Below are 15,955 nucleotides of genomic sequence, written 5' to 3'. Positions count from 1 at the left end.
AGCAAGTTAAACTCTATGTACAACAGACAGACTATACAGTTGGGATCATTTAAAAATAATGAGGCTCCCCTCTTTGCCTTCTTCCAAAGTATATAATATATATTTAACAGCACATAAGAAGACACCACTTGAGCTTCCCTCGTAGCCAAAACGAAATATTTTCACATATAAAAATTAAAAATTTAAACTTTTAAATCATTAATATTTTTTAAACGTAATACAGACTTAAAAATTGTTCAACATTAACCCATGACCCCACCCCTAGCACAAAAATCCACCCCAAATCCCAAAGTCACAGTTTTTTGTTCCTAAAAATCCCACAGCACTGAACATGATCTTCACTTCAAGCTGATTGCTAACAAGGCCCCCTAACAGAAATCCCCAGGGAGGAACGAAGGGCGATCGACGCTGCGGCTCTTATCTACCTGGGCGGCACGGGTGCACCTCTGAGGTCAGGTCCATGAGATTCGGCCCCCACACTAGGATCCTGGAAGGGTGAGCTGGCAGCTTCCCTCATCTTCCCCCTCGAAGGCTGTCCAATAAGCACCTGGGAATTGACTTTTCTTGGGAAAAGGGTGCTGGTAACAGCTGTCAGGGCCAAGGCAATAGTGAGAAGTTCAGTTCTCTGCTCTTTGGATGAACTGTGTAAAACATTTCTTTTAAAAGACACAATGTTAAAAATATTAAGAAAAATGTCTACAAAATCTGGAGGGCTACCTTTCCCTCAAAGGGTGAAGCTTGTGGGGTGGTGGGAAAAGAAATGAGGGCCCAGAACTATAACTCTGCAGCAAAAGATTAGACAGATGCCCTTCAAAACATGTCACGTTCTTAAGATGTCTTGCTCAAGTAGCAAGAGCGGAGGGTAACTGTGTGAGCCGGAACGGGAGGGGCACCAACTCCCGCGTGGGGGCTTCCTACTGTGCACCCCACCCTGCAAAAGAATGTCAGGCTTCAGGGCAGCTGCCTTGGGCCCCAAGGGCATCAGGACTCTGCCTCTGAACCAGAGCTGCTTTCCCGACTAACTTCAATCTGGAGAGATGGTAAGTTATCTAACCGGCTCTTCTTTTGGCGAGACTGTTCTTTCTCCTTAATCAGAGCCCCCCATGCCCTCTGCAGCTCGGAGTCATCTTCCTCTGTGCCGGGCGCCCTGTGATCCACTTTCTTCGTGTTCTTTTCTTTGGTCTTGGGTGCAGATCCTAAGCGAGTCCATAAACTACCTGTTTGGGTGAGAAGGCATTTCAGCTCTGGCAGTCAATGCTGAGAAACAGGGGCACTGGCAACACCTGATGTGCAGGAAGCACGGGACGGGGGGTGGGGGTGGAGCCAGCGGGGCGGCTGGGGGGTTGTCCGTGGCACCTGCAACCATGGTGCAGCCTTGGGCAGATCCTCTCCTTTCCCTGGCTGCAGTCCCCTGCCTGCAGACTGAGAGAACTGGATCCAACGGGAGATTCTCTCAGCTCGGGGATATGTGCCCCCGACCCCACCCTACCCCATGCTAGGCACATCAGAATCACCTGGGAGGCTGCTTATACTACACCTGCCCCTGCCTGGTGAGACTCACCATCCCGTCCGTGGACGACAACATTCTGCCAGGACTGGGCCATTCCCAGATCTTCCCAGCTACAACATTCTGCAAACTGATGGGCCTGCTACACTGTCAACTTTCAGATTCTGCCCACTCTCCACTAATTTTTCAAATATTAATACTTAACAATAGAGAAATACACAGAATTTCATAAGATAGACACTCTGTAAGGCAATTAAAAGTTTTATTTATAAGGGCTTCCCTGGTGGCGCAGTGGTTGAGAGTCCGCCTGCCGATGCAGGGGACACGGGTTCGTGCCCCGGTCCGGGAAGATCCCACATGCCGCGGAGCGGCTGGGCCTGTGAGCCATGGCCGCTGAGCCTGCGTGTCCGGAGCCTGTGCTCCGCAACGGGAGAGGCCACAACAGTGAGAGGCCCGCGTACCGCAAAAAAAAATAAAAAGTTTTATTTATAAAAGCTATAACAATGTGGAAAAATGACTATGATAAGATGATATATGAAAATAATAGTATATGTATATAGGCAAAGACTGGAATAGCATGAGACTAAAAAGTATTTGCGTTAAACAGAAAGAATCAGGGGTGGGTTTTTTTTCCCATTTTCTAAATTTTCCACACTGTTACCATTATGATGATGATGATGACGATGATGACGATGACTATAATAAAAGAGGAAAAATAATTTATTTTTGTCATATGCTATTTCCTGCCTTCTGCTAACAAAGTATTTCTGTGCTACACCCATTGTCTCTGCGCTTACTCAATTCCCCTCCCCATCAGTTTTCAGTGTTACCAACCTGATTTCTTCTCCCGAGTATCAGAGTAGAGGCCTTTAACATCTTGCCTGGGAACACCTAGCCTACTATGTACATCAGAAAAGGGCTCTCTCCGAACGACTGGGTTACTACTAAAAGCCTTTTCCGGAGAATGTGGTCTTTTTCCTAATCGTTGGCGTATATCTAGAAAAAGAAAAAAAGTACTACCGTGACCACGTGCATATGCTTTGCTATCTGTACTGTCAACCTGAGATCTCTGCAGGACCTGGTACCAAATCTCTCCGAGATTTAGACATGCGCCTGACACTGGGCCCAGCACAACCAGGCTTTTAAGAGCCTTCCCTCTACAGAGTCTGAATTCTTTGGGAAAATTCAAATGAGAATCCCCAGGGGCTCGCAGGGGGAAAAAAACCTTAGCTGACTGCTCCAGAAAGGAACTTCTCAGGCAGAATTGTCTGCTTTGTGTTCTCTGTAGTAGAATCAAACAGAGCAAATAATTTACGAACATTTCGGCTGACAAGAAATACTGCAAGCTCCCTGAGAACAGAAGCCGCAATCTCTGAACATATAAGAAGTTCTCAATAAACGATTACATTGAACAACAGTTGTAATGAGACTGACAAAAAGCAAAGGATCAAGGGAAGATGTCCCAAATCAAATTTGTTTTTCCTCCAAGCCCCGGCCCCCCCCGAAATCTGCCTGTCCTCCTGAGCTCCCTCTCACAATAACAGCAACCACAAAAACACATTTACTAGCAAGTCCCTGTGCTGGGCTTTCACCCACCTTGCCTATGCTCTCTGAGGACAGCACCCCCATCTTTCAGCCCCTCAGGCCTGGGCCCCTTGGCTTCTCTCCCTTTCCTCCCGCACTTCCCAGCGCTGAATTTTCTTCCTCTCCAAGGCTGACACTGTCATCAGTTCTGCCTCCACTGTCCCTGATCTAGTTCAGGCCCTTGTTACTTACTTGACTCTCTATCACACCCTACGCCGCCACCAAGTTACCTTTCTAAAATAGATATAAGATCACGTTACTTCCCATCTCAAAAAAATGAGGTTTGCCAACTGAGATCCTATTTCCTCTCCGAGGCCTCACTCCACAGCCACATGCTCTGAGAAGCATCCCACGACAGATCTTCCCCCAACAGATTCACCTCCCTTCTCTGCTCCCACAGCCCACTGCTTACAGTGCCCTATCACAGCACTTACTCCATTCTGCTTCAGGTGGAATTACCTGAATGTGTGCCCTTATGTTTTTCCATCTGACTTCTATGATTACTTTGCATCCCCTGCAAAGACTTCTAACACTCCCAGCACCTAGCCCTGGCACCTAGCAGGCATAGCCAAGTACCCACTATATGCGTGTTTGCACATATAAACTAACCAGTTCAAACTCTTAACCATTTATACAACAACCCGACTTAATTTCTATTATTCTTATGTATAAAGTATACCAATGACATACAGAGTAAAATAATTGTTTGGGACAAAAATATTGCAAACGAGTATTGCAAAAGTCTGATTAAATTTCATGTCCTAAAGTTCCAACGCCTAACCCAAATTTAGAAGTGATGAATCAGGACTACTAAATTGGTCCGTAAATGACAGCATTTTATCCAAGAACCTATCCCTGTCTGCATTTGCTTTCTGGAACTCAGAATGAAGCCCAGATACACAACTCAACAATACCTGTTTTAGTACTGCTGCCAGGTGGCCGTGGACGTGTGTGTTGACGTTTTTCATCTAACAAATGTCGGACATCTGCAAATTTCTCAGGTGTTAATTTGTTACCAATTCGGTTTTTTATATTGCTTGTAGATAGAGTATCTGCCTTCATGGAGTTCCTTTAAAAAGGCGGGTGGGGGAACAGTAAACCAACTTGAACTGTGGGATAACACTCATACAACAATCTCATACTCTCTGGAAAAACAATTTAAGAAACCCAATCTAACATGGCCAACATTCACTTACAACACCATAAACCAGTAATTATTTGCTTACAAAAGCCAGGACCAGCCTGCTGGAAAGAGGCTGCTTGAGGTTGAGCAGGTCCCTGAGTCTTCCGGGGTGGTTTCTACACACAGCATCTGCGAGCTATCGCAGAGCACGTACCTGCGAGCCCCCTCCTCCTGGGACAAACGCTACATAGAGGCCTGCAGAGGGCTGGAGGCCTCTGCTCACACAGGCTGTGATGTGGCTGTAGTCTAGACACAATAGAGTCTACAACCCCTTTCGTTAAAGGACAGACGTCTCTGCCAAAGACCTCTCCCACGTCAGGGGACAAGTTCCATTATTCTGGAACCATTTGCCACTGGAAAGTTCTCTGAAAACTAAAAATAAGTATGTGAACAAGGCCATACAAACCAACCAGCTTAAAAGTTTTTTCTTCCCTTTTCCCAGACACACCATCAAGAACTCTTAGAGAGCACCCCAGCCTCGAGCCCTCGCTGAGCCATGCATATGCGATCTGCCCTCAGGAGTCTGCTCAGCTCCACTGGTCATCAAAGAACGCATATTAAAATAACTGTATTTTTTCGTCCATGAATAGCAAAAATCAGAGTGATAATACCTAAGGTTGGTGAATTATGTAGGCAACAGGTGGTAATTTGAGTAAAACCTTTTGGAAGGAAATTTAGCAACATCACATTTAAAACACATGCCTTGTCTTATGCAGTAACTAGAATTTATCTAGTTGGTGCAACAGTAAGAAAACAGAAATCGAGGGAATCCCCTGGCATCCCAGTGGTTAGGGCACTGCTCTTTCACTGCCGAGGGCCCAGGTTTGATCACTGGTTGGGGAACTAAGATCCTGTGAGCCGCATGGCGCAGCCAAGGGAAAAAAAAAAACAGAAATCTCCATCAATAAGGGATTGGTTAAATAAACAATGACACTTTCAAACAATGGACTACATACAGTTGAAAAAATAGCAGATGTCTACACTATATTAAATGGAAAAAGCATATGTCAAAACAATATAAACAGTATAACTTAATTTTTGTACAAAGATATCTATAATTTCTCTATGTGCTATGTATACACATAAAACTAGCAGGAAAGTAATTCACCCAATTGCTAACAGTCGTTCTCTTAGAAGAGGAGATTACACGTGACTTCACTTTCTATATCGTCTATAGCTTTTATAACAAGGATCACCGCTTGTACATTAAGAGGAAAAATCAGATGCTTTTAGTCAAATTCTACAAAGGACTGAAATTAGAAAAGATAAAAGTGGATATAAAATTAAGCGGTATTAAGAAGAAGTTAGTAATTGGTATTAAGAAGAACTTAGTAATTTTTTAAATCAAATTAAAAGCTAGCACTGATAAAAAGAAAAATATATTTTTACCTGATATTTTTCAACTGAGATTCCACTTCGTCAGCATACATCGTCATTTTCATGCTCTTCTTTGGCGAAGGAGTGGAAATCATTTTCAGTTCGAGATCATAGTCCATTTCATCCGAGTCTGAGCCGCTGGCACTGGACCGCCTAGACGTGCTCCGCTCCCGGGTCTGCTTGAGGGCTGGGAGCTCCTCGTGGTACTCCACCACCACCCTGTCATCAGCATCCATGTCCTGGTCCTCCTCTTCCTCCTCCTCCTCTTCCTCCTCCTCGATGGGTTCCTCAGGAACATTCACTAGTCCTAAGGAATTTAACCAAAAAACATTAGGAAAAGCCCTAAAACTAACAAATCCAATTTTCTATTCTATGTCAGTGACCTTTTTAAAAGATGGGATTCCCATCCTTAGAGTTTACTGGGGCATTATCTATAATAGTGCTAACCTGGTTACCATTCTGATCCCTACAACAAAGAATGTCTAGGTAAAGTATGAACGAACAGCCTGATGCCATATTACAAAGTTATCTAAAATACAGACCCTCATCATATTCACAGATTCTGTATTTGAGAATTTGCCAATTTTATTTGTAACTCCAGAATCAAAACCCATGGCACTTTCGTGGTCACTTGCAGACATGCACAGGAGCAGCAAAAAATTTGAGGCACCAGCCATCCATGTTCCCAGCTGCGGGCAAACAAAGCCACATCTTTTTTGTTTCATCTCTCACACTGTAAACAAGTGTCCTTTTTGCAGTCCAGTGAGTGCTCATTTTTAACACTTTTGTGGCTTTTATTGGTGAGTTCCCTGTTTAAAATAGCCTCTGAGCATAGTTCCAAAGCTGTCTAGTGTACCTAAACACAAGAAGGCTGTGATGTGCCGTATGGAGAAAATACGTGTGTTAGATAAGCTTTGTTCGGGCATGAGTTACACTGCTGGCTGGCCTCGAGTCCAATGTTAATGAATCAACAGTATGTAGTAAATGAGGTGCGCTTAAGCAGAAACACACATCAAACAAAGTTATATATTGATCAGTTGACAAAAATGGTGTGATCAGAGCTTCCCTGGTGGCGCAGTGGTTGAGAGTCCACCTGCCGATGCAGGGGACATGGGTTTGTGCCCTGGTCCGGGAAGATCCCACATGCCGCGGAGCGGCTGGGCCCGTGAGCCATGGCCGCTGAGCCTGCGTGTCCGGAGCCTGTGCTCAGCAACAGGAGAGGCCACAACAGTGAGAGGCCCGTGTACCGCAAAAAAAAAAAAAAAAAAAAAAGGTGTGATTAGAGTCTCTGAATGGTTTTCAATGATCACGGTGACTTTATAGAACATAACCGCCATGAATAATGAAATGTACCTTTAAAAGTCATGGAAAAATGCTTGTAAGTGGAATGCTTGAAGCAGAATATAAAATATATGTCCACAACAGTTATTATAGTATTTATTGTGAAAAGAGACAAAGGAAAAATGTAAAATGAAGTCACTTGTTAATCTTGGAGTGCTAGAATTAGAGGCAATGTGTTTTTTAATTTCTTTAATATGAATATAAAGATTATATAATGAAAATATCTTAAAGTAACTGAAATTGGAAAAGCCTAACTGTGTACCAGAAAAGTATGTGCATTAAGATGCAGATTTCAAATATACAAGTTTGGATATTCACGTTAAATTAAAATATAGAGATTTCATCTCTCCCTGTCCCTATTACAATGATAAATGTGTATGCGTGTTACTCTGTGTTTGTATGCTGACTTGGCTGGTTCTACAAAGCATATAGAAGATTTTCACAGACCAGATTCAAAATAAACAACAAATCTTTATAAAACATAATGAAAATGGTTCTTTCACAATAAGCACCAAAAGGAAGGAAGGGAGGAAGGGAGGAAGGGAGGAAGGGAGGAAGGGAGGAAGGGAGGAAGGGAGGTAGGGAGGGTGGGGGAGGGAGGGGGAGAGAGAGGAAGAGAAAAAGAAAAAAAAGAAAAGAAAAAAGAAGGAAGAAACAAAATGAAACCCAAGTCATGATATCCCACTTTACTGAGGCGTTCACATGCACAAGCCAATAAGCACAGAACGCTAAACATAGCAGCTTATTTTCATCAGACAAAGGAACGATCAAATCAACCCCTCCAACAAAATAATTAAAAAAATTTTTTTCATGAAGTTTTTGACATTAATAGGAAAATTAGATTCCTAAGAAGTTTTAATTTTTCCTCCATCTTGCCTTTATTGTTAGAAGAGCTTTTATAAAATCATTTGACCTCTTTGTATGGGGCAATTTCAAATTAATTGTGACTTGACTTACTTTCCTTTATGTTGGCAGAGGGTGAGGGCAAGGAAGAGAGGATGATAAAGTTTGGAACCTTAAGAGACTGTATTAAGAATAAAAATATGATTTCAGGAGCCAAACATGTGTCTACCCAAGAGCTGAGCAGGCAACTACCGGAATGTCGGTGTTCATAGGATGTCAAGCCAACGTCGTCCCCAATCAGGGCTCTCTTCTTGATCACATCCCGCTGAATGCGACGGGAATGGTATCTTCGCTTCCTGCAACATTGCCAAAATAAGCACATAATCAAAAACCAACAAGAAGGGCCTTGAAATCCACTAGTTAATTTCAACTACACCCTGACACAATGTTAGGTGCTGAAACAGAGATATTTCACATGAAACTGAAAGTCAGCATTCTCACACCATTTACCACAGTTAAAAATCTTGAATTCTTTCTTCTTGTTTTCCTTCACGTCCACATATGGTGTTGACATTCCACTGCAGAATACCAACTGAAGGATTATGAAAAGCTTACGTACTATTTAAACTACTGTATTTTAAGGTTTTGGACTCACCAAGAATTACTAAGAATTCCTTTCATGCCTCCGTAATTTGGATTCCCATATTTCATGTAATACTGACTTCTTCTCGCTGCTCCAAGTTCCTTTTTGTCATCTAAAAATTAATTACAACAGTTACCAAGGATTTCCTGTGAGTGTGAAGACAATGTTGAATGGGTTTAAAAAAAAAAAAAGAATGTTTTTTATGGCTGGGATCAGATCAGCACAATCTGCCAACAAAAGGGGAGGATGCACTATAAACACTCACTCTCTGAGTGCCTCCTAACGCAGTGCCTTGTGGAGGGGGTGGAGCAAAATTCAGAGATGAGGGAGGTTAAGCTGCTGTTAGGGAGCTGACTTCATAAAGAAAATACTATTAACAACAATACAATATACTAGGTTCCAAGAAGCATACAGGAGCATCAGTTATCACCAGCATTCAGGAATCAAAAAGGCTTCTAGAAGAGGTGGCATTTTCACTGCCCCCTAAAAGATGATATTCATTTCTGAATGACAACACTCCAATAACACAGAATCAGGGTCAAAGAAACAGATTATACATAGGTCCATATATTTGGCAAACCATTTATTTTCCAGTTTACCGTGATGTTCCTCAAAATGGCTTAAGGAAAACAGCACAGCACCATATATCCAGAATGCAAACAAATGGTCCCTCGAATAAGTAAATGAAGAAAAGACCCCATTTATCAAGTTAAAATGCCAGTTAACAGGAAGAAAAGGTGGTCAGTGAGCACACATATTTTCATAATATAAAGGTCTCTTGACAGCTCCCTGGGCACTCACTGAACGCAACGGATGAACACCAATGAGAGTGTACCCAGTGCTAGAGATAAATTTGGTGTCACAAACCAGAATGTGCACCCTACAAAAAACATGCCCACCAGCTCCTTGGAGAAATGGCTGATTCCAGATCTGGGGCAGGGAAAGTACAAGTTGAGTCTGGCAAAACCAGATGTTTTATTGTGCCATAAAGAAAGAACTCAAGGAATAATGAAGGCGTGTCAAAAGAACACAGTTTGAAGAGGCTCTACTGGCCAAATCCAAAATAATTTGTGAATCAAAATAATGATAGAATGGATGATAACTCATTGAATAAAACTCCATGAATCTAAACTGATATAAGTAAAAAAGATAAGTAAATACATAAACAAATGGGTAAAAAGGGAAAGCTCTTCCTTACGGCAGACTGCCAACTAATAAATGAGAGAGCTAAAAAGTCATCAATGGATCTAAAGCTATTGCATGAAGTTGGATGAGGAACAGGCTATTTACATAACCTCAAAGCATCTCCCCACAAACCTTTAAATTATAAATGGAAAAAGAGTAACTTTATAGTGGAGAAACCTGGCGATCATTACCTTAACCAAGTGATAAAAGCTAACATCCTCAGGAAGGGGATAAATAAATACAATGTGCCTCCTGATATGATGCACTGAAAATGACACGATGTCACTTCTGTGGTATAAACGCACAACCCGAATTTAATTAGGAGACATCAGACAAACTAAGGGGCAGCCTATAAAACAAGGAGCCTATCCTCTTTAAAAATGTCCCAGTCAAGGAAAACAAAGGAGTAGTTCCATATTCAGGGAGACTAAGGCGACATGGCAGACTTAAACACCCAGTCCTAGACTGGATCCTAGTTCAGTGGGGGACATTAGTATAAAGTGGGGGACTAGTATAAAGAATAATCCAAATGTATTTAATAATCATCATTGTCAGCAGCAGCAGCAGCATGAACTGTTAACACTTACACAGCACTCACTGTGTGCCAGGCAGTTTTTTTTTTCCCCCCAGGTAGTTTTAATATACAGAGTGGGGAGCTGGTACAATTGGAATGCGGACTCCGAATTAGGTAACAGTATTGTATTAATACTAAGTTCCCTGATTTTGATAACTGTGTGTAAAACAAAGTCCTTGTTCTTCAGAAATACTTACTGAAGTATTCAGGGGTGAAGAGTTGTCATTTCCAATTAACTCTCAACTGACTCAACCCCCCCCCCACCACCACACACACATTATTAATGTGTACCAAAATCATTATGTGTAAAAAGCCTTATGAATTGTTAAGAGGCTTTTAATTTAATTCTTTAGAGAATTAGAGTTGAATGGCACTACTAGCAATGTCCAGGAAGATATTGCTGTGATACCTAAAATACAATTTTAAAGTTTTCATAGTTCAGATGACAAACTGGCTGAAAAGCACATGGGACAAACCAGCTTTGACAGAAAATAACTTACTTTAGCTAGAAACCACAAAAGTATACAAATAACTAATATTCACTTTCAATGTGTGAAATTCCAACTCAGGCAGCAAGTCATTGATTTTATAAGCACAGAATATTATAGTTTGAAGGATCTTTGAGATTACTTGACCTAAGTTCTGATTCAAGAGAGGTGTCACTCAATAAAAAAATCACTTTGATTAAAAATAAAAATAAATAAAAATAAAAATCAATACCAATTATCATTTACCTTTCGTAGCAAATCTCATGAATAACCTATTTCCTTTAGCAAGTTTGTTCGCTGGACGAAGATCATTTCTTAGCAGAGATTCTTCTTCTACCTGAGACAATGTGTCCAACTTAAGGAAAAAGAGCATTTTCAACATGAAAATTAAAGCCTTTTTCATATTCATTCAGCAGCAAAGTTACCATTGATTAAGAAAGCAATCTACCTTTACTAATACCCATCAGCATTACAGCACCAGCTCCTCTGCAGGATGTCTAAGTCAGAGGTCTTCCCTGACCACCTTGTCTAAAAGAATCGTCTCCATCATTCTCTATCTGCTTTTACCCTTCTTTACTTTTCTTCACAGCACTCATCACTTCCTGACATTATATTACATATCTGTGTATCAGTGTATTGTCTGTCTTCCCCACTAGCATGTAGGCTCCGACAGGGCAAGGACTTTGTTTTGCTTGACGCTATATCCCCAGCACCTAGAATTTGGTATATGGTAGGCATTTAATAAATAATTTTAAAATGAATACACTTTAATATTTCCAACAATAATACATATGCCATTAGGAAATATGCCATTACTTGCTATTCCTTAATTTTACTGATTTGATAGCATTTCAAAGGATTTCTCAATAAAACCATTTCCTTTCATATAGAAGTGTGAGTACTAAGATCTCAAGATGAATCATTCATTATAGCCACACGAACTTAAAGGCCAAGAGCCTGGTGCCCCCTCGGGAGGTATAATGGTGAAAGCCAGAGGAAGAACACAACGTACTGTATTAAGTCTTTAAGGCTTAAATACCAAGACAGTAAGCAGTTGTTTACAGTGAAGCCTTACAGACACCTCTGCCCTCCCACTGACCTCTGCATCACTTGCGTTCTCATCTTCAACTTCTCCTTCTTCAGCCTCGTCATCGGAACTGTCTTCCTGCTTGTCTAAAATGGAACGTGAGGGACAAGATGAATCTTAACTCCATCTCGTACATGCTAAGTCTAATATTTTCTCCTCCTCTTTACTAATGATCCAAAGCAACACAGCTTATTTCAGAAATAACTGGCGATGAGATGCTATGTAACACTGCACAGAAACTCAAGTTGTAAAGGACAGGACTTTTAGCCCCAAAGTCCCTCCTTTGTGGTCAGTTACCTTTTTTACTTTTCTCAGATGACTTGTCCTCATTGGCATCCCTACTTCTTATCTTATCCAGGGCTGGCAGGGAACTCATATTGATAAGGGCTCGTGTGGCTGTCATTTCATCCAACCAAACAACATTACCTAAAATAAGATAACACGTTACATCACATCCAAATGGTTAAGTTTCTTGAGAACAGAGACTACATCATATTCACTGCTAAAGTCTCATTCAGCTGTGGATGGGCATCAGTAAATGTACACACCAACTAATGAAAGGAACTATAGAACCTGGTAGTAAAACTTCTTTGATAAAATCAACCTAGAGCTGCATTCCCAAACTGGGTCCCACAGAATAATGGTCAAGTACTCCATGAAAAAGGGTTCTGTATATTAAAACTGCCCGGCGTACAGTGGGTGTTACACATAAGTGTTAGCAGTTCTTGATGATGATGACGGTGAAAATTCTCAAATAAATTTAGATTATCCTTTATTCTACTGCCCCCTACATGGAAGCCCTCTGCTGCTCCTTGTTACCCAGACATGCTAAATGATGTTTCCCTACTGTGAAGTGTGGGTGATGATGGCATCCATGGGATATATAGAATGGAGGCGTGACAGCCACCTGGCTTTGCAGCAATCAATTTAATTTGCTTCTTTAAGAGAATTTAGCAAGAAAAGGTTTTTGAGAAGTTTAACTCTAAAGCAGCATTTCTCAAACTTATGTTACTCCTGCATCTCAGTTTGGGAAATGAATGTCTAAAGATTCTCATCTTTGTTAATACTATGCCACAAGGTCTTGAGCAAATAACCTCCCGCTTCTGTTTCTCAGTTTCTGATGTACAATACGAGATAGGTGAACTGGATGATTCTAAGGGTTCCTCTGACTCTAACATCCCTTAGCTACAGTTTTAATTAGATAAATCAGGCGTTAGCAAATCCAGCCCACCACCTGCTATCATTGATTCATTCATCCATCCATCCATCCATCACCCATCCATTTATCTATTTATACTTGTACCGGCTTTATTTAGCTATAACAGGTGTGTATGATAAACTACACACCTGCCACCTGCCACTTCGTAAACAAAGTTCTACAGAGAACAGCCAGGCTCATTCAGTTATATTGTCTATGGCTGCTTTCACGCTACAACGGCAAAGCTGGGTAGATTCGCCAGAGACTGTATGGCCTGCAAAGCCTACAATATTTATCATCCAGCCCCTTATAAAAAAAAAGGCTTGCCATCCCCTGATTTGGATGGTCTAAGTTAAGAAAAAAGAAAAAAGGAGAAAAACTTTTACTCAGTCATGCTTCTTCTTCTTTCAATGAATTAACATCTAAGAAAGCAGCCGGGAAAAGCAGGTCAGCACACTGGCAGAAAGCAAAGCCAGACTAGAAGTGAGTCAAGACAAGAAGCCAGCAGAGTGGGTACCAAGGGTCAGGCCAGACTTGGAGAGGGGACGCAAGTTAAAAATTACAGTTAGCTCACAAGTGGAACAGCCCCCAGATTAGGGCCAGCAGATGAAGCTCCAGAAAACACAGTCCAAAGCAAGCAGAGATGAGAGGTCTGGCACTGTGTCAGAGGGTTCTGGTCTAGTTCTAGGCCAGAGATAGCCCTCTGAAAAGCTGTATGGCAAGTTGCAATGACAAAGTCTAAAGCCCTGAAAATGCAGCCCCAAGTCTACGCAGTTGGACCCACCCCTTTGTTGGGAAACTGTGGGTGTTAAGAGAGGCCTCAGTCATGTACCCTGGACTCCGCTGCCAACAGCCATCCTCCTAGAGGCCGGATCACCACCTCTGAGCTGACTTAGAATATGCATGGAGTATGATCTGGCAGACTGGTTAATGCACGCTGGTTCTCAGCAGTGAGCAATTTTTTCTCTCCTAGGCTAAAGGCAGAGGTTAGACATAGTCTGGCCAAAATCATTCACCATTTGAGATGGGAAAAATTCTTTTAAAATCATAAACAAAAGCATATTCAAGTAACCTGGGTTACTTACAGGAAGTATCATCCAACCACTCAATGTGGGCCGGAGGATATTCTTTAAAATAGGAAAAGACATCCTGGGTACTCATCTCATCTACGCCGCAAATGTAGATTGTCTCCAGTCTCACTTTGGGGATTGCTAGAAAAACAAGACACCTGCTGTTGCACAATCCACCAGTAGCCCATTGTAACAGTTCAGATAATAGGTATTTTAAAAAGAAATATGCTGAAAGAGATAATAATTATTTCAAAAGAAAATGAGACCTGACAGTAAGGTAAACTATTTTAATTTTTATCACACAGCACTAGCATTAAACAAATGACTATTCAGAATGGGCTTATTAGGCTGAGGAAGATTAAACAAATGATGTTGATAATATACATGATACCTCGTCTCAAAATGACCTGTAATAATAAAAGTAATACCGAATTCAACAGGGTTATTCATTGAACTTGATACACTGATTCTAAAATTTTTTAAAGATATGTCAATGAGAAATGTGCGATAGTCAAGACAGTTCTGAAAAGAAGAAGAGACACTGCCCCTGGATGTAAAGCAAAGTATGAAAGTAGAGCAAAGAAATCCTACAAATCAACAGAAAATGACAGCCCCAAATAAAAATGGGCAAAGGACATGAGCAGGCAATTCACACAAAAAGAAACAGAAAAGGCCAATAAACATGAAGAGATGGTTGACCTCACTACTATCAGGATAACCCACCTTAAAACAAGATATCAGTTTTCTTTGACCAGGTTTTGTTTGTTTGTTTGTTTGTTTAATTTATTTATTTTTGGCTGCATTGGGTCTTCGTTGCTGCGCACGGGCTTCCTCTAGTTGCGGCGAGCAGGGGCTACTCTTCATTGTGGTGGCTTCTCTTGTTGAGGAGCACAGGCTCTAGGCACGCGGGCTTCAGTAGTTGTGGCTCGCGGGCTCCAGAACACAGACTCAGTAGTTGTGGCACACGGGCTTAGTTGCTCGCAGCATGTGGGATCTTCCCGGACCAGGGCTTGAACCCGTGTCCCCTACATTGGCAGGCGGATTCTTAACCAGTGTGCCATCAGGGAAGCCCACTGACTATGTTTTTAATTCGTCTTTTAGTATCAATTGGTGGCAGTGTGGAGAAAAGAGCCCCTCCCTCTGCTGGTGGGAGTGTGAACTGGCACAGCCACTCTGAAGGGCAACTAGGAGTGCCCTACAAATGTAATTTAAGCACATGCCCTATACGCATAGGAATTCTCTTCAGTATCTATCCTAAACACACATGGGTTCACAGAGTGGTTCACACAAAGACGTTTGTTGCAGCACTATTTTAATAACCCAGTAGCTATCAGAGTAATAAATTATGGTTTATCCATATTAAATGAATCATGGTTTATCCATATTATAGAATATTAAGCAGTTAAAAACAATGAGATAATTTATTATATACCATGGAAAGATTCTAAGACACATTACTGAGTGGAAAAAAGCTGCAGAAAAATACATACATTAAAAAAATTAAAACATAAATATCACCATATATTTTCTAAGGGTATATATATTTGTGTACACAAATACATAGAAGAAAGTCTGGAATAATTCATTCCACACTGATAAGAGCTGTTACCTCTGGGAAGGAAGAAACGTTGAAGGCTGTGGTCTAAAGGAACCTCAGCCTTACCAGAATTGTGTTAATTTTTTACTAAATACTTTAAGCACATTATCTCATTTAATCTTTTTAATTGTGAAATATGCAAATACATCAACAAAGAAAAAATATTTTTTAAATACCTGTATATCCACCACCTAGCTTTATGCTTAAATTCTTTAAAAGATTTGTGGCAAACAGGGCTTCCCTGGTGGTGCAGTGGTTGAGAGTCCGCCTGCCGATGC

The 15,955-nt window shown here is 41.3% G+C and overlaps 1 protein-coding gene across 1 annotated transcript in view; it reads right to left on the bottom strand.

Moving 5' to 3' along the window:
• NCBP3 (nuclear cap binding subunit 3) overlaps positions 1-15,955 on the bottom strand; it is a 27,187-nt gene continuing 11,232 nt past the window's right edge. The window contains exons 4-13 of the mRNA XM_007454176.1: positions 14,096-14,221; positions 12,110-12,238; positions 11,825-11,898; positions 10,972-11,080; positions 8,491-8,590; positions 8,088-8,191; positions 5,664-5,958; positions 4,006-4,160; positions 2,342-2,503; positions 1-1,217 (exon numbers count right to left, since the gene is read on the bottom strand). Of these exons, the coding sequence (XP_007454238.1) occupies positions 982-1,217; positions 2,342-2,503; positions 4,006-4,160; positions 5,664-5,958; positions 8,088-8,191; positions 8,491-8,590; positions 10,972-11,080; positions 11,825-11,898; positions 12,110-12,238; positions 14,096-14,221 (1,490 nt within the window). The 3' untranslated portion in view covers positions 1-981. The remainder of the gene's footprint in view (positions 1,218-2,341; positions 2,504-4,005; positions 4,161-5,663; positions 5,959-8,087; positions 8,192-8,490; positions 8,591-10,971; positions 11,081-11,824; positions 11,899-12,109; positions 12,239-14,095; positions 14,222-15,955) is intronic.

Source organism: Lipotes vexillifer, unplaced genomic scaffold (genome assembly GCF_000442215.2).
Source record: "Lipotes vexillifer unplaced genomic scaffold, Lipotes_vexillifer_v1.1 scaffold680, whole genome shotgun sequence".
Lineage (NCBI taxonomy): Eukaryota > Metazoa > Chordata > Mammalia > Artiodactyla > Lipotidae > Lipotes > Lipotes vexillifer.
The sequence above is the reverse complement of the archived record's forward strand: the minus strand, read 5'-3'. Positions and strand labels throughout refer to the sequence as shown.